Consider the following 19,362-nt stretch of genomic DNA (forward strand, 5'->3'; position numbering starts at 1 on the left):
GGGAGTGTGCCTGTGTGTGTGTGTGTGTGTGTGTGTGTGTGTGTGTGTGTGTGTGTGTGTGTGAGAGTGCGTGAGCGTGTGCGAGTGAGCGTGTGTGGTAGAGAACATCTACATGTGTTCTGACAGGGTGCTGAGAAGCTGAGTGTGTGTGTGTGTGCTTGTGTGTGTGTGTGTGTGTGTGTGTGTGTGTGTGTGTGTGTGTGTGTGGTAGAGAACATCTAGGTGTGTTCTGACAGGGTGCTGGATGAGAAGGTTGAGAGGAGTGTTAGTGACAGAGCAGAGCATGATGGGTAGACTCCTACAGGGAGAGAGAAGACCGTTGAACTGTGCATCGATATTAGGAGCAGTAAAAAACATCGTCAGATGTTTATTTGAGGTAGGGTGGTGTATGGTCACAAGGTTAATATGATGCAGGGCATGCATCTCGCCTTATAACAAACACAACACAGGCCTAGATCTCATCGGGTTGCATATAGCAGCTTTGTGCACTGTGCTTTAAGAGGTGGGTTTGATTTGCACAACATCTCATCCCAGATGGAGGGAGTTTGACACTTTCAGAGTTCGTAAATCGGCAGGACGGTCGGTCATCTGTGCCGGATGACTTCGTAAGCCCGGTTTGCCCATCAGAACTCGTCCTTGTGCAAATCAAACGCACCTCTGAATGCAGAGGGTGCACGGAGGCCATCTTGCACACGATTGTATCCTGACTGCATTACATCAAAGGAACGGAAATACAGCTCACACAGACATGTAAACACTGTATGGTATGGACTTGTTGTTGGAGTCGGTGACAACTCGTCTACTTCATTCCTCAGGTTATCGAGGCTGATTTCAAAACTATTGATTTGGATGCAGTTCTTCCATGCAGAGATCACTGTCATTTTTCTTTCAGTTAAACAGTTGCAATATGCAGTGACTGTTCAACCAAGTTGTATCTTTAGATAATCTCCTCATCAGTGAGGCCATAATGTCGCTGTAAAAAGACTTAGTGTTTTTTTAAGGTGCAAAACAACCTGGAAATGTGATAGTTGATTTGATGTTAACAAACCAAACTCATTCTGTGGTTGAATCTGCATGTCCTTCTCCAGTCAACTCCTAGTGAATGCAATGGGGCTGCATGTATTAAACTATAGCGTGCGAATATGATTTGGGACTCGTGATCCGCAATGAGCATTTTGTACTACAGAGTCCCATATCTTCAAAGCTGTTCCTAACTAAGGTTATCTACAACTATGAAAGATATATATGTGTGAGACATGAAACAATAACAAATGAGCAACAGCAAAAAAGATTGTGACTGAGTCACAGAAAGAAAAAAAAAATGCTATTGCACTTGGGATGGCCTTTTTGTTGAATTGTGAAGGTTGTGAGTTGCATTCAAAGACTTCGGGGGGCATGAGGCTGGCAAGAAAGCAGGGAGGGGTAGAGAGAGGAGATTGAGGGAAGGTGAGAAGCTGAGCAAACCTTCCAAACTTGTCCTTGCTGGGTGAAGCATTGTAGTAGAAAGAGAGAAAATAACACATAAATAAGGGTTTAAACATTTACCATGCATCTCACAGGAAAATAACAAAATGCTTTTGGGTTTTACTTTGGGGAGAAGGGATTTTAAATCATAGGGCCTTTTTTTTACATTGTGTTCAATAACTCTTGTGTGCTTGTAAGAGGCTTTGTCCTGACAACTAGTAACCTATACATAAAGCACTGCAACATCTCCCCCCGCAGTAGGGACACTGTAGGGTATTAAGGGTTTCAGCTTTAAGGGAGAAGTGTTTGATTAGTACAAAGGAACACAAACATGCCAGTAAAACATAGGAAAACCAATGCAAGCGTTGCATCCAAGGCCAGTGCTTTCATTTTAAAAACCTAGAGAGAACACCGCCCCCCCAAAAAATCTGATGCTCACACAACCAGTTACACATGTTACAATTTAGGGCAGAAACCAATTTCACCATTTCACTTAGCTAGTTAACACAGAGGTCATTTCAACATACCACAATAACAAACAAGATCTTAACATGGCCAACACAACGTAACAACAATACATTTTGTCTTTTTTCACAATCGACAAAAGGGTGTAAAAGTACAATGGGGTTGGCCGACTGAAAATAGAAGGTATTACAGGTAGGCTACTTATCAGAAATTACATGTACTAGTAAAACTTGTGAATGATGGTTATTTTAATAGGATGCCTTATAATAAACACCACTCGTACTGTACTAGTAAGTACTGACAAATACAAGGTAGTACCAGCGCAAACTGAAACAAAAAAAAGAAGAAGAAAGTGTTGGTAGACAGCTACTGTATATCAGAGCTAGTGCCCTGGAACTGTGTCTAATTGTGTGTGAGCAGCGCTGGGATCCAGAAGAGCCTACCCAGTGCTGGCATTAAAGAGGGCGGTCGGAGAGAGTGAGTAACAGATTGAGGTCAGGGCCTCATGGGACACCCCTCCCTGTGGCCTCCGCCGTAGCAGGCCTTCAATTGAGAGACACAACGCTAAGGAACTGACTAACGTACATCGCTACATTCAGCACTATCTCTCTTCTTTTTTCTTTTTTTTTTGTGGCCAGAAAGAGTGCAGGCATGGGCGTGGTCGTATAGGTGCAGTTTTTTTTTGGGGGGGGTCCAGACAAAGTGCTTTCTAAAAACCAGGCGTCAAAGGTTGAGCCTTTTCCATACCCGTTTCGTGTTTTGTTTGTTTACAAGCTAGTCGGAAACGTAGCGTATGTACACCAGAGAAGGGCATCTACACGCCTACATGACTCACCTCTAAAGGCTTTAGGATAAACACCGCCACTAAACCAGCATAAGTGATTCATGTGCGGTATAGGGCCTAGTCGTTTCATATTACTTAGTTAGCCTTCTGGTGTTGATTGTCTGTATTTGAATGGTTGAATGTCCTTCGTCTCAGAATGACATCTAAGAGGTTGAGATAAATGAGACCAGAACCCATGGACCATTACAACCTAGATAAGCCTGACTTCCTGAGTCGCTGCAGAGACAAGGACATTGAGGAGGGGCTCTGTACTGTGTCCTGTTGAGATTTCCCGTCAACGAGGTGGCTCTGCATCAATAGAAACTGTCAATAGATATGACTATTTTCAGCTTTTGTTGATTTTCTTTTTTTATAATTCCGAAAATGTATTTCTACTCAGGGTATCTAACATGTTGAATGAATATGCGTTCATTAATTAAGTAGGCTTCACAATTCAACATTATAGATAACGTTCCTGTTATCTGTCTCAAAGGCCCAGGACAATTTTGTCTATTGAATTGAAGGAGTTAAATGTTAACGGACTATTAGGGGTCCCGCCATCCCTATTGTTTTGGGACCTGCAAAGTTAATGCTACCCCTCGATTTATAGACTACTAATTAGATATCAATAATAACACTGTAAATGTATAATAGGCCATGATGAACTATCCCTTAGCTGAACCAGAGACTGCCATCTAAGATCGTGAATGGTTCTGTCAGCTGGTATCAATGTCTACCAGTTGCCAAGCAACAGAACTACTTGGCACACTTAAGCATTGAAACACCCCCATCATTTTGATAAAGTTCAGTAGCCTGTTGTGTTCTCTGTGAAGAAAACTGAAATAGGAGGAATATAATGCTTTGACATGTAGTATCTGCATGAAAGTTTCATATAACAGAAAGACATGAGTCATAATTGACTGACCAACAATCAGTGTGATCGTCATCGTGGTACAGAATCCCAAACAGGCAGACAGCTCAACTCTGTCAACCACGTTGCATCGCCGCTTTGTACTTTGGCAGAGAAATGCTGAGGCCAATGATAATGTGTCTGCTTGCATGTGTTTGGAGTGAGGGACAGAGAGGACAGTGTGTGTGTGTGTGTGTGTGTGTGTGTGTGTGTGTGTGTGTGTGTGTGTGTGTCAGGCCCTGGCCTGGGCACAACAAGGCTTGATTTTGCTGGAGGGTGCAAGCAGACACAGTTTTTTTTACCACTAGCCTCCTTTCAGCTGCGCGCTGGACAGCCTCCAGCAATCTTCTGCCACTGTCACTAGTCGGCCACACTTCTCTGATGACCACCCCCCTCGTCATCAAAATACAGTACCACCAAGCCAAGGAAAGAGAACACATTCTTATTCACCCTCACCCTCTCTGAGCTAATGAATTTTGTTCTTTTATACAACTGTAGTGATCAGCTGGACATATTCAAGTCAATTTAAAAAAAAAATATATATACTTTATAGGCTACCCCTTAGGGTCAAATAACAATGTGCAGGCAGTGTGAATATAAACACACGCATAAAAGCATACGCGTATCATACAAACACAGAGAAACAATAATCCTCTCTACAGATGCTGCCTCGTAAGGCCTTAATTGTTTCAACTGTGAAAAGTGGGTCGATTGCAGACTAATAGATTTCCTCAGGCATTATTATTATTATTAGGCATCGCAAAAATAAGCTGTTGTTGTGTTATTGGCTAATATATCCAACAGTAATGGTGTGTCATCATCCCTCATTCTTGATTGAAGATCAGTGATCATACACTAGTCTAATCCATCAACAACAGCTATTTTTACTAGGTTGAGAATGTATGTGTGCTCATGGTGTAGGTAGGTAGACCTGATGTAGGGTCAATCTCAGCTACTGCACAAGAAATCAGGGCAACCGTGTGTTTGATGAGTCAAAATGAAATGGTGCATTTATTATTGTGCAATTTGGATTCGAGGCTTTAATGAGAGACACATACTAGAGAGTCAGCGCTTTAAAGGAGCCTAGTATAGTGAATGACAAGGCCAGCACTACCGTGGACGGCCACTAGTCACGCAGCTACAGTAGGCTTTTTACATACTGTAGTTGATAATATGGACCATTGTGTTTCCTTTCACAAGCCAGTGATACAACCACAACCACACATTCTAAAGTAATGATACAAAAAATAATTGTATTAATTAATAATAACACGACAAATATCCGGATAGAAATAACAAACAGTGATTTACTGTCTTAGCCACATTAGCTTTGGAGCAGGGAGGGCCTTGACTCCATGGTGTCAGGCTGTGCTGTTCTGCTTTGGTTGTCAGACGTGAACAAGAGAGTATTTGGGAGGCATTTTATTTTATTAGGCCGAAAATGTTGTCCCTAATAACCATGTTATTCATGGGAGACGGGACCTTACCTTCTTGATGTTGTAGATGCGGGTGAGCATCCCCACGCCCCGATCGTTCAGGATGGTCAGTTTCTCCGCCAGCTTCTGCTGGCCTGGCTGCACCGCTCCCCGCGACATGGCGAGAGACGATTTAACTGGCGCGTTTACGTAGTAAAAATCTTCGCCGTGTTAATTTAGTGTGTTGTTGTGGGAATAATGAACGTAGTGTTTTACAATGTTACCATTTTTCCCATTCTGTGGATCGAGCACAGTCCCACAGCGAGCTACAACAAACTGCGTTACGCCCATTGAGGTTTGGCCAGGAGAAAGAAGCAGGAGGAGATGGGAGCAGCAGCCACAGCGCATGGATGTCAAAATAAGAGTTCTTAAGTATAAAACGCCCAGCAAGCTTTTTTGGAGCTGAATGAATGAATGAATGAATGGTCTTTATTGTCATTAATATAGTACAGGTACCATACAACGAAATGTGGGAGGGGGGGCTCCCCTGGTGGTAAAAACTAAAAACAAGAAGGGAAAAGAGCTGGTTTACATAAATAAAGGCTCTCTGTATAAATGGCTACAGAGAGTCGTGAGAACAGCACAGAAGATCACCGGCGCCCCCCTCCCCTCTCTGGAAGAGCTGTACAACACACGCTGTCTCAGGAAGGCCTCCAAGATCTCCAGGGACCCGACCCACCCTGGGTACGAACACTTTACCAGGCTGCCCTCGAAAAGGCGGTTCAGGACCTTGGCCGCAAGGACAAACAGACTGAAGAACAGCTTCTACCACAGGGCCGTCCAGGCCCTGAACACAGCAAAGACCTAGGTTCTGGGCCCTGGACAGTCTGGACGGATTGATGGCAGCTGCTGGACTGAAAAAATCAGGTGTAGTGCTGAGGCACAAACATGTACATTTCAAGCCTGCAAACTGCGACACTTTAAATAAATGTGAAATAACACTATTGTGCAATATGACAACCCTAGTCGTCTATCTGTACAGTATAGTATAGTGGATAGTGTACATAGCCTTTATTTATGTAAACCAGCTCCTTCCCTTCTTGTGATTTTTTTTTTAAAGTTTTTTTTTTTTTTTTCCTTTCCTAACACCAGGGGAGCCACCCCTCCTAAATTTCGTTGTTTGGTACCTGTACTGTAGCAATGACAATAAAGACCATTCATTCATTCATTCATTCATGTACACTATCTACTATACTATACTATACAAATAAAACACTGTGCTGTACTCTATGCTATGCTATAAATATCCTAACATTTCCTATCTCTGAACCTTATGTGCACGAGGGTTGTCATATTGCACATAGTGTTATTGCACATTCATTTAAAGTGTCGCAGTTTGCAGGTTTGAAATGTTCACAGTTGTGTTTCAGTGTTGCACTTGATTACAATCTAGTAGCTGCCATCAAATTGTCTAGATTGTCCAGGGCCTAGAACCTAGGTCTTTGCTGTGTTCAGGGCCTGAATGGCCCTAGGGTAGAAGCTGAGCTTCAGTCTATTTGTCCTTGCGAACATGGTCCTGAACCGCCTGCCTGAGGGCAGCCGAACAAAGTGTTCGTTCCCAGGGTGGGATGGGTCCCTGGAGATCTTGGAGGCCTTCCTGAGGCAGCGTGTGTTGTACAGCCTGACTGAGGTCAGGTCAAAATATACCACAGAATAACACGAATTGTTATAAAGTTGTGCGACCAATGCTATCTATTTATTATTGAAATTAAGGTTTCACCCCCGCACACACACACACACACACACACACACACACACACACACACACACACACACACACACACACACACACACACACACACACACACACATTATGAACCTAATGTATGCTCTATGCAACACACAGTCTTCTCAAATTCATATGTTTTGGCTACACAATACATATATAAAAAATGTTTGTCACATTGTTGTTGTTAAAATAGATATAGATCCAGCTATGAGCTGTAATGCCAAATGAATGGGGAATACGTACACCAATTTACTCATGTTCACTTTTCAATTAATTTGGGATTTAGGCGTATTACACAACTAATGGAATTGTTTACTCATCTCAAAATTAGACGCCTTTTACATTCCTATCAGTTCATCATAGCACTTTTATTTTGAAATGTCATATACATCCTGGTTTTTATCAGAAAGCTGCAGCAGAAAACGCAGAGCGGTTCATGTCGAAATAAGAGTTCGAAGTCCAAAAGATGGAGATGAAATGGAATCTTCCTATTCTTCATTGCTTCCATTGCCATTTGCTAGTGTTGTCCAATCAAACAAAAATGGGGCAGATTTCGGCCATCCAAAATACTCTTTTGTGTTCAGCATTTACAGTACAGGTGCAATCTGTGACATATCGTGACGTTAGAATTATAAGGTTCTATCTCCATTTTTGTCAAAATTGAGTTTTTTACATAATCTGATCCATTAGGTGTTTATTAATGCCTGTGTGGTGTTATTTTTTAAATGTTGACATTTTTGAGTTAGTAATTCATAAAATACAAAGGTTCCATCTCACAAAACATAATGCTGGAATGTAAACACTTTGAAGCTCAATATCTCTGAACTGCCCTAAACGGAGATAGAACCTTATAATTCTAAGCTCACGATATACTGCTGTTAAATGTTGACATAACATTTGAATAACATGACTTATGACTGTGTCTAATGTTATCATAACCCAAAATCAAATATTACTTAAATGTTTATGTGTTCATTTTACTGGACAGTTTAAAAACAAACAATGTAGGCTATAGCTGTAAAAGACTGTATATATTTGAAATCCTATTGATCTCTTGATGTAATGTTATATTATGCATTTGTAGCTTTCTAGGTTTGGGGGTAGTTATAATTTCCAAGCAACGTGGTTCAAGCTGTTTATCAGAGACCAGAGAGAGTGAAAGAAACTTACATAGTGAGGCTCTAACAGTAATGTATTTTTTAACTGCTAATACTTTAGTTATGACAAAAATAACTAATGAATGTAGCAAATACTAGCAAGCCTATAGGCAAGAAATAGTCTTGTTGTTGCTGCACACATGCCTCTGGAGGGCAGGTGACAGTGACATCTGTGACGCATAGAAAACAGATCTGATAGGCTACCATATGGGATGAGAGACTGCCTGAAGTTCTCAGTTTTCAAGTTGGGGTTGACAAAAGGGGGCAAGAAAAATGTGTGTGTGTATTTGAACGGGAAGACACTGGAGAGACTACAGTATATCTATGCTAAGGGATACAACTTCACTACCTTCCCAACCAATAACCAATAAGGTAGTTACTTTTTCGGCTTCAGAGGTTTTAGGACACACATGTGATGCAGTCTCTTACACAGGAAATAAAGACATTCTCCAAATCAAAATTGAGGAAGCAATGCACCCGTGTGACAACACTGAGTGGGAGACGGATTATTGAAACATGGAAAGGGTCGACTGTTCATGTTGTTGAAGATACAGCACAGTCCGGGACAGCATGCGGCTATGTTCAGGATAACAGCTGGGATTTACAAGTTGGAGTCATTAAACCGTATTTACTTTTAGGTGAGTGAGTTTGCAGTGCAATATTAACTGATACTTGGTCACCTGGGAATGGCAGGTGCTTCCCCATCGCTGTCATAATAGGATGAGATCCATTTCAGCTTTAACCTTAAGGCTATTGTATTCTTTATTTATTTTTGTCTAAAAATGTAATAAACTTGAATAAATATAAACTCATACATCTCTGCCATGAAGAGAGGACTCTGTAGACTCTGTAGGCTATGTGCTTTAATATAATATATAGTCTGTATGTCTATCTATAATCTATATAATTATAAACATCACTAGTAACTCTTTAAACTCAGTATAGTATCTCTACTCTCCTTGAACTGATTGGTAAAGTACCTCTACTCTCACAGTATCTCTAAGAAGTCCGTACATCCTCATAATGCTTTTTGTTTTGGATTGTTTTTGTAGGCTCACAAGATGCTGCACACGACTTTGCCACTTTAAGGAAATATCAGGTATAGTTATCACAGAACTGTGTGTATTGTTCTGTAATACATCCTGCTTATGTTTTGGTGCTTCATAGATGCTCTTCATTCATTTCAGGTGTCACACATACTGAACGTTGCATATGGTGTTGAAAACGCCTTTCCAGAGTTGTTTATTTATAAAACACTGAGCATTCTGGATCATCCTGACACCGACATAACGTCTTATTTTCATGAGTGCTCACAGTTTGTAGACCAAGCAAACTCAGAGGTAAGCAGTATGTGTGTGTGTGTGTGTGTGTGTGTGTGTGTGTGTGTGTGTGTGTGTATGTGTGTGGGTTTGTGTGTGTATGCGTGCGTTTGTGTGTGCGTACATACGTGTGTGTTATTACGTTATGATAATATTAGAATGCAATGTATGTAGAGACAACAATCCAGTTCATTTTCTCTTCTCAGTTATTTGAATTGTGTGAATATGTATCTAGACCGAATTTGTCCGGAGCACCTAGACATACATCAGTGGTGCTAAGTTGTTTCTACTTCTGCAACTGTAAGTTGGACCAAAAGCTAATGGACCTTTAACACATGTCAGTTGTTTCAGTCTATTTCCTAGTCCATCTGAGACTGAACAGTCAACCATTGTAGTCAGTCATCCCTTATTCCAGGTATCCACACTCGTGGTGAATAATACATGGTGAGTTTTCACCGTGCATTATTTAGCACGTTGTAGAAAGATCATATCACTATCGGCTCTTTGTTTGTCATACAGCCTTTTACCAAATCGCTGTGCTAGTCACCAACAACCTGACACTGCCACATGTTCCAAATTCTCAGAAGGTTTATTATTACAATAAGTTTCCACTCACTTGTTTAGTGAATGGCTTTACTGCCGATGTAACCTGTGATACAGGAGTAACTTCAGCTCTGTTAATCAAACCATGTTGCTTTTAGCTAAGTGGGGAATCGTTCTCTCACCTTACAACGTGTAGTTTTGCCATTGTGTCTGATTAGCATACTCTTTATGACTTAGATTACCATGAAGTGCAGGACAATGCAACTGATCTTGCGGCACTTCTGCTGAATTGAGGACGTGACAGCTGCAAAGGACACGATTGAGGATTTCCAAGACAAGGCCTTGCCAGGGTTTCCTTGGCACTCCTCTAGATATCAGAGGATTGGATTAAGCAATATGGCACAATTGTCACCAAGCCAATCACAGGGCAAGACAGACCAATTGCCAGATTGCCTATACATATCCAATCTTATTTATCTTATCTAAAGCTATCTAAATGGCATTTATATATAGTATATATCTACAGGAGTGCCTTGGCATGAGGGGTCAGGGCTCGCTTTAGATCTAAGCAAATGTCCTATTATGCTATTGAACTGACCTGAATACCACTGAATTGACCAACATATTGTTTCTCCTAACCCTCAGAAAGGAGTCGTGCTGGTTCACTGCAACGCTGGCGTGTCTCGTGGTGCCTCGGTTGTCATTGGATACCTGATGTCCAAGGAAGGGCAGCCTTTTGATCAGGCATTTGCCACAGTGAAATCAGCCCGTCCTGCCACGTGCCCGAATCCAGGCTTTCTTGACCAGCTGAAGAGTTTTAAAGGGATATCGCATGCCAATGGGGTGGCCCATGCATGAGCACCATCTACAGTACAGTTTCGGGTCAGACCTGGGTTCAAATGGTATTTATCTGTGCTTGATTGAGTTCGTCTGACTCAATGTAATCAATAGAATAGTCTTAAATGTTTTGTCTATTTTTGACCTACTGTAGGCCTGATTCATATTCGTTCATTTCACCACACCAGCCACTGGTTCTGTCAAAGAGGCCTCCCTTAACTCGTGGCAACACACTGTATTCACAAAAGCCCAGTGTCATGTAGTACCTGCACCATGGGAAGCTGGTGGAGGTATAAATCTGAGGATGAGGACATTTTGGTATCAAACACCATTCCTCATTCTGTCCCATGCATTACAATAAGTCTGTCTTCTGATTACTACCTCCACCAGCCTCTGACTTGCATATACCGATTTCTGATGGTTGTTTACCTCCAAGGGTAATATGAGGGCATGCAGTTCTCATCTTTATTGCTTCATCCCATCATCTATTTGCTCACTTAGTACCAACAGTGACTTGATAATAACCAGAGCTGAAATGAATACACAGAGAATAGAGCTGTATTGTATTAAGCGTTTTGATTTGTCTTTAATCTAGGTTTCAGAAATGTTGCAGACACCCTTACATTAGTTCATCATATTTTATTTCATTTCAAACCTTTATTTACTCTCGAAAGGACAATTGAGGTCACCCTCATTTCCAATATCATCGAGACATACAGATTATTCAACAAGTTATTAAACAGTTAACAATAAACATTGATAAATCAAAGAATCAATTTACACAGTAACCATAAGACATAATGAAATATATAAGACATATATAAAGTACAAAATAAAGGGGGAAAACAATAAAGACAATCGCAAACTGTTGCAGACAGATCAGCAATTACATTTCTAAAACTCCCAAAGGACAAAGGTGCATTAATCTTCAACATGAGCTGAAGACCATTCCAAGCAGCAGGAGCATTATAACGAAAGGCTGACTTTCCAAGTTTAGTCTGTATGTGGGGAACCTCTAGTTTAAGCCAGTCATTTGAGCGTGTCAAATAGGGTCCATAGTTCCAATCAAGTAATGATGTAAGATAAGAAGGTAACTTTCAGGTAATGGCCTTAAAAATATAGATACCAATGTTTATTCCGCCTATCTGCCAGAGAAGACCAACACACTTTCTCATATAAGCTGCAGTGGTGCGTATCATATCTGTCACCAGTGATACATCTAAGAGCAGAATGACAGACAGAATGCAATGGTTTAAGAGTCAAAGTAGCAGCACCTCTATAAACCTCCATAATCCAGGAGCGAGGAGGACTGCTTCGACAACCCTCTTTCTGCATGTCACTGGAAAACTGGTTCTGTTCCTGTATAAGAAACAGCTTTTTTGCCTCAATTTACAAGCAAGATTGTCTATATGATATTTAAATGAAAATTGTTCATCTAGCCAGATTCCAAGATATATATATATTCTGTAACATTCTTTATGACAGACCCATTTATTGTAAACATCAAACAAAGTTGAATAAATGAATTCATCTAATGGGAGCATGATTGTAAATGTTATACAGGTTTTGTAAATGACAGTATTTTTGATTGTTATCTTTAGTTTTAATATTGTTTTTTATGTGTCTTTTTAGATTTAGAATGACTGTGAGTCTTTGAAATATATTGTGTATTAATGTTAATCTGTTTTATATTAACATGTTTGACAGAAAAGGAGTGGTGAAATATTGTTTTTAATGTAAATGTTAGTCTAACAATTTCATTATTTTCATTCTTTTGTTTTCCACACATATCTATACCACTTGCAAAATGCATTATATATTCAAATGCATCTAAAATGGTCAGGGACATGGAGACTACAGTGTGTTCTTTGTCAATAATCTACCTGTTGATCAATGCATGAATGTGTGTGTTCATAAAATGTTTGAATAAATATAGCTATTGACGTTTTACAGTAAATATATTCATTGCACATCATAATTCCCCAACAGAGAGTAGTAAGAAAGCGTTTTGAAATACCAAGACATTTGGTAAGTTCTTGGAAATAGCTACCACAAACCATAACTGAAGCCATGTAACTGAGTATGTACTGGCATGACATTTCAAACATGCTAATTTACTGTGGGGTGCATTGATTTCCATTGGCTTTTGGTTCAATGGTACAATATTTTGACAGTGGCTAGATAAACAAATCCAAAGAGTGGCACTTTCTTCTTGCCCATAGACTGCTTTCAGGTTAAGGAAACCAATCAGTCATTTAATAGAACTATCCCATTAAATACGTATTACTACACCACTAGACATAATAATATTCATTGTCACGGTGTTGGCCAAAAGTACTAGAGATGTCAGGCGCAACAACAGACGTTAGTGTATTTCGTGACGTTAGGCTAGGTGCACGATCTCCCTACTTCCTGAAAGGCAACTGGGATCCTGTCTCACTCTATTGGTTTAATTGATTAATCAGCTGTGCGGTAAACTGTTGGAACACACAGTGCACAGCTGATTAATCAATTAAACCAATAGAGTGAGACAGGATATGTTCATCCCAGTTGCCTTTCAGGAAGTAGGGAGATCGTGCACCTAGCCTATTATAAGGTTCTATCTCCATTTTTGTCAAAATTGAGTTTTTTTTTTTTTTTACATAATCTGATCCATTAGGTGTTTATTAATGCCTGTGTGCTGTTATTTTTACAATTGTGACATTTTTCGAGTTAGTAATTCATCAAATACAAAGGTTCCATCTCACAAAACATAATGGAATGTAAGAACTTTGACGCTCAATATCTCTGAACTACCCTAAACGGAGATAGAACCTTATCATTCTAAGCTCACGATTTGGCGGCATCGCCACCTTCAATCAGGAGGATTCTCCTCGCCGGGCTCCAGTTTGCAAACACAGACAGGCGTTAATACCGATCATCCACAGCCAGGGGGGGGGGACTGATGATACCACGAAGACTGGCAACAACTGGGATGCTCCAGGCATTATTTTTTGTGAAGAAGCAGAAACAGGTGAATCTTTGCATCGAAACAGGTGCACCTATGGGCTTTTTATTAGTGTGAGGTGTCGCAGGAACAGCTGCACCTCTGATGTTGATAGATTTTGCGCAATTCTTTTTCTCACATGGGCACTATCTCCTCCGCGCTCCCGCGACGGAAAACCGCCACTGTATCAGTCCCGGAGCCACAGCCTGTGTGGACCACGGACGAGAGGCTGGCCGGAGGTCCGAACACCGTCATTAAACATGCGCTTCACAGAGAAGTTCAAAAGGTGTCTGTCATCAGCGAGGAAGGCAAGTGTTGAAACTTTCGTTCCCTTTCTCCAATGCACTATTGTCCAGGGAGCGTTTGCGATGACCAGGGGAATAAGGGGTCACATTGCTCCAGTGAAAGACAACATAAACCAATTTGTGTTTTAATTTAGCCCCTCTGTATTACTGTATTATGGTCTACACTGCAGCATACACAATTATTCTGGCAGCTAGATAAAGCCTTTTATTTTAGCTAGGCTACTGTATTGTACTATTTACCTGCCGGCAACATTTCAACGACAGTACTTAAAGCCACCTACATTAAGCTACCACTGTACTGTCACACGCAACTGAACTCCTTAGTAACAACTTTCTTCTCCACCTGGATGTTACTTTGGGCTCGAATGTGAGCAGTGACAGAGGGTTTTCAGTCAATTCCTTATCACTCAGGGGGGATACAATCATTCCCTATGTTTGAAACTACATTTTGACTTACTGTCTTTAAAACAGCAAAAACAGATGGTAACCCAAAGCACCTGTACCCAAGCCATTCAATCACGCCTGTTTTGTGTCTATTGGGATACATGCTGACTATCAGTCACTTCTCTGTTACATTTCGGCTACTTATAGCAAGGACCACAGAGGATAGAGAGAGCCACATACACACATTTATCCTTCCATCGGGACATAGACCCACAGGACCTTATTGGATCCTCTCAGTGGAGATGGCGAGCTGATAATATGTTGTTGACAGCTTTTGGATTCACAGAAGGAAAGTGTGTGGTATCAGATGTTGTGATGTCGACGTCGTATAAGTTATTAATCTAATCTGAATGGCCTCACCTGCTCAAATAATACCCCAATTAGGTCAACTACATTGAAATGGAATCACTCTATTTCTTAGCACACTGATAACGGCTAATTTAAAGGCAAAATCTAGGAGTTATTCTGCTGTGCAATGCTCATTTCAATTCATGTTGCATATCCATTGATTCTTTAGGAATATCACTTATGATTGTTCAACACCATCTCCCCAATAGGGCCTATATATATCAAAACTAGAGGTTAGACATTTGTTTGTAAAACTAATTTAGGAGTGCACCGTTAATGTTCCTCTAATTCATTAGGGGCACAACTACATTATCAGGTATCCAAGATATAGATTTGCCATATTTGTTTGAAATTGTTCAGATAACAGCTGGGGTTCTCGAGTTAATTTGACATCACTGACAGAGAGAATGCATCCAAACACACTTGAGGCTGATATTGTACATCAATAATGGACATGCGCCATTATGATTTCGATTAGTACAAGGTCACAGGATCAATATTCAGATGATTTATTTGTCATGGTAACCGTTATCGTAGCATAATATTGTTGTTGGGCTGTCTTCCTGCTTCAGAGTGCATGATAATGACTGAGTCTTACTGTTTTATTTCAAGCCTACTGGACTCCCGGGGTTGAGGAGGTAGAACAAAGCGGCAGAATTCATTATGGGTCCTCTATGAGCAGGAGATGCGCCACAACGTTCAAGCCCTAATTTGCTCTTCACCGTTTGCTGTTGTGCCAACGCTATTGGATGGCTGCTAGGAAAGCAATTAAAGATTTTCTAACCAAATGAGGCGTAATTAAGAGGAAAGAATTCAGCCTCTTTATTCCTAATCACAGTGAAGAGCTGTTAGACATTAGATGAGCAGAAGTACAGCTCAGGGTCAACCTCTACAGTATTTTTCCAGGACAGCTCTTTAATGAATTTAACTTCCCCACCATTTTACAATCCAGTTCCTCCATTAGATGGTAAATGGCTCTAAATGTAGCCCTATATCTCTTTAGTTCATTTTGTTGAACTTGATACCACCTTTGTTGTGTCAGTGATGCACTTCATTTGCCCTCCATGTTACTGTTTCTATCTACTGTTTCTCACCTACACAGCATTGCCCTGTTATGTCATGTAGAAGACTGGTGTATACAACTTGAATATCAGGGGAGCCTGGTGGGGGTAGAAGTCCTTCAAGTTCCCTCCCACAGGACCTACCACAGATGACACTGAGAACATATTACAGAACTATTACAGAACTATTACAGAACTCTGAGTAGCAAACAATAGTCACAAGTGGCATGGAAAATATGACTGAACTTTTAATGTGACTCTTCAGAGAATTGAGGATTGAGAATTGCTAAACATGATAGGTAGCTATAGTTACATCATACTGTGCTTCTCAGCCAGTGGATGGACCTTAATCCATCACATAGACACAATGTCACGTTAATGTGACACATTGGGGCCATAGTCAAATGTATTTTTGGTTCAAAGATGGCCACCAGAGGGCTCCCTGTGACCATTAGCATAGGAAGCAACTCCCATTCCTAGAGGTTAAGGTGATTAGGAGTGCTACAACTAGGTTGGAGTCATAGTGATTTAGTGGCTTATTCATCCAACTTAACCTAACCACCATTCAATCACATGCAATTGAGGTTTGATTGCTTTGTTATTCATGAACTATCAGGAGTACCGTGGGTATAAATTATACAGCAATGAGAGTGAATTGATGTCACTTACCTTACTGACCTTGGTGTTTCTCCTCACGCATGTTTTATAGATTAGATGACCCCCCCCTTGAGATGTAACTTTGGCCCATTTCTTTCATTTCCAGCTACCTGCTCTTGGTCTGTGTTTGTTTGTGCTAACCTGGTGACTGTGGAATGATTCATCCATACAGTATACACTCACCGGCCACATCATTAGGTACACCTTTTCAACTGCTTGTCAACACAAATATCTAATCAGCCTATCACGTGGCAGAAACTCAATGCATTTAGGCATGTAGACATGGTCAAGACAATCTGCTGAAGTTCAAATCAAGCATCAGAATGGGGGAAGAGCGGTGATTTAAGTGACTTTGAACGTGGCATGGTTGCTGGTGCCGGACGGGCTGGTTTGAGTATTTCAGAAAGTGAGACTTTCGGCTATATTTTCTTGATAGCAAAATACATCTACTATTGATAATCTGACTCCAATGTAATTATCACTATATGCAAAGTTTGTAAAAGAAAAAAAAAAAGGAATAACAAATAGAATGAATCAGATGAGGCATTAATAACGTATTATTATCTATTACAAGGCAAATACTTAATAGAGAAATGTTACATTCTAGTAGAGAGAGAGAGAGAGAGAGAGAGAGAGAGAGAGAGAGAGAGAGAGTTGGTCATCACAACACTGATACTTACAGCATGATGATAACCTCAGGGCCCAGTAACAAGCGCCTGAACTAGTCCCTGACCATCCTAAAAACCACAGTATTGAAACTAGTCCTGAGCTGTTGATCAGAGGCGCAGGTAGCCTAGAGGTTAGAGAGGCTGGCACCAGGGGTATGGCTATGGCTGACCCTGTGCCTAGAGCAAAAAAATATACATTTTGTTGTCATGTGCAATGACAAAGGTTTAATCTAATCTAATAAAGAGACAACCAACCATCATTCATTTTATTGAATCTGAACTGATGACAGTTTTGACACCACACATTCCACAGAACTCACAGCCATTTCCCTTCCGGGGGATAAACCTAAGGCAATGGAATCTTTCCCTCTTCAGGGCTGATCTACTGGGATTTTCCTACCCAACCATCTCTAGGGTTTACAGAGAATGGCCTGAAAAAGAGAAAATACCCAGTGAGCGGCAGTTCTCTGGGCGAAAAAGCCTTGTTGATGGCAGAGTTCAGAGGAGAATGGCCAGACTGGTTGGAGCTGATAGAATGGCAACAGTAACTCAAATAACCACTCATTACAACCAAGTTATGCAGAAGAGCATCTCCGAATGCACAACACATCGAACATTGAAGCAGATGGGCTGCATCAGCAGAAGACCACACCAGGTGCCACTCCTGTCAGCTAAGAACAGGAAACTGAGGCTACAATTTGCACGGGCCCTATGAAATTGGACAATAGATGATTGGAAAAACGTTGCCAGGTCTGATGAGTCTCGATTTCTGCTGCAACGCTCAGATGGTAGGGTCAGAATTTGGCGTAAACAACATGAAAGCATGGATCCATCCTGCCGTGTATTAACGGCTCAGGCTGTTGGTGGTGGTGTAATCGTGTGGGGAATATTTTCTTGGCACTTTGGGCCCCTAATACCAATTGAGCATTGTTTAAACACCACGGCCTATATTGTTGCTGACCATGCCATCTCTTTTTATGACAACAGTGTACCCACCTTCTAATCGCCTGTCACAAAGCTCACATCATCTCAAACTGGGGGCTGTTCCACGAACGTTGATTAGTATATCGGCGATACAAATAAATCAGGCGATCAGGCAACTCGGGATTGGAATTCAAGCCTCAGGTGATTCCTCGAACGAGGATCAGGCTTGTGTCATGAGTGTTCACAGAACACCGGCTTAGAAATCCTCGCTATGGGCGCGTGCACGCAGACATAAAGAGCCCAGAGGAGTCGAACTGTCGAAATGAAGATACTCCACTCTGCAGGGGTCCTACTTTTGCGCAGCATTCCGACTTATTGATCTTTATGAAGACGGAAAAATAAGATGTAAAATAGTGCAATACTGCCGCAATTAACAAGGCGAGGGAAATGGTTTGGCAAGGAATTGCTGACCGATTAAATGCGTAGGTCATACTAGCCCCAGTTATTGTTATATGTTCATATTTTAATAAATGAATATTTACTACTGTGGTGATATGAGCAGCAGGCTACAAACCGTCATATCGTCACGATGGCATAGTGGTATCGACCGCTGCCATAGTATTTATTCGTCATTTTAAGACGGTGGTTCAAATCCCTCTTCTGACACACTTTTTACTGCATTTTGTTGTCTGAATCTAATCTAAAATCTAATCTAAAAAAGTATGTAGGCTATAAAATGATGGTGCAGGCTAATTTACAAGAACTGACACGATTACAATGGTGTTTGAAGCCTTTCTGAGTAGTAAATTATGTTCTTCTAACTGGACCCTGAATTTGGCATAGATAATTTTTTTCTTATGATTACTGATGGATAGATGATTCACTTAGACAGATATATATATATTGTAAATCGATTTGCATGAAGGCTTCGGTTAAATGTAAAAAGCGCAATGTAAATGTAACCGCAAAAAGTAGGACCGCTGCGCAGGGTAGTATCTTCATTTCGACAGTTCGACTCTTCGGGACTCTTTATGTCTGCGTGCACGCGCCCATATGTGCGCCCATATGTGCAATATTCGAAAACACCACTTGAAGGGTTATGTGCAATATATATTTATACCAAATTATGCCATGTCCAGGTGGAAACTGCTGCCAATGTCACTCAATAAGATATTTACAAGATTTATTATTTAATAAGAAAAGCACGGTGAGCTGCCTAAACGACTACCGCCCGGTGGCACTCACAC

At 40.9% G+C, this 19,362-nt stretch overlaps 2 protein-coding genes across 3 annotated transcripts in view; one reads left to right on the top strand and one right to left on the bottom strand.

The window, feature by feature from the left end:
• The window catches only part of nckap1 (NCK-associated protein 1), a gene marked incomplete at its 5' end in the record, with an annotated part of 33,822 nt that extends 28,565 nt beyond the window's left edge, over positions 1–5,257 (bottom strand). Inside the window, 2 exons of one of the 2 annotated variants that reach the window (XM_080536071.1) lie at positions 1,465–1,482; positions 5,150–5,257. In XM_080536071.1, the coding sequence (XP_080392197.1) occupies positions 1,465–1,482; positions 5,150–5,257 (126 nt within the window). The remainder of the gene's footprint in view (positions 1–1,464; positions 1,483–5,149) is intronic. The other variant, XM_080536070.1, reaches the window with a different exon arrangement.
• A 3,181-nt stretch (positions 5,258–8,438) lies between these two features.
• dusp19a (dual specificity phosphatase 19a) lies at positions 8,439–10,743 on the top strand (the record flags this gene model as incomplete). Its single annotated transcript, XM_080536763.1, has 4 exons — positions 8,439–8,661; positions 9,076–9,122; positions 9,211–9,363; positions 10,531–10,743. 4 exons carry the CDS (start codon positions 8,439–8,441, stop codon positions 10,741–10,743), a joined length of 636 nt encoding a protein of 211 aa, XP_080392889.1.
• Between the last annotated feature and the right edge of the window lie 8,619 nt (positions 10,744–19,362).

This window comes from Nansenia antarctica (genome assembly GCF_963989245.1).
Source record: "Nansenia antarctica genome assembly, chromosome: 7".
NCBI lineage: Eukaryota > Metazoa > Chordata > Actinopteri > Argentiniformes > Microstomatidae > Nansenia > Nansenia antarctica.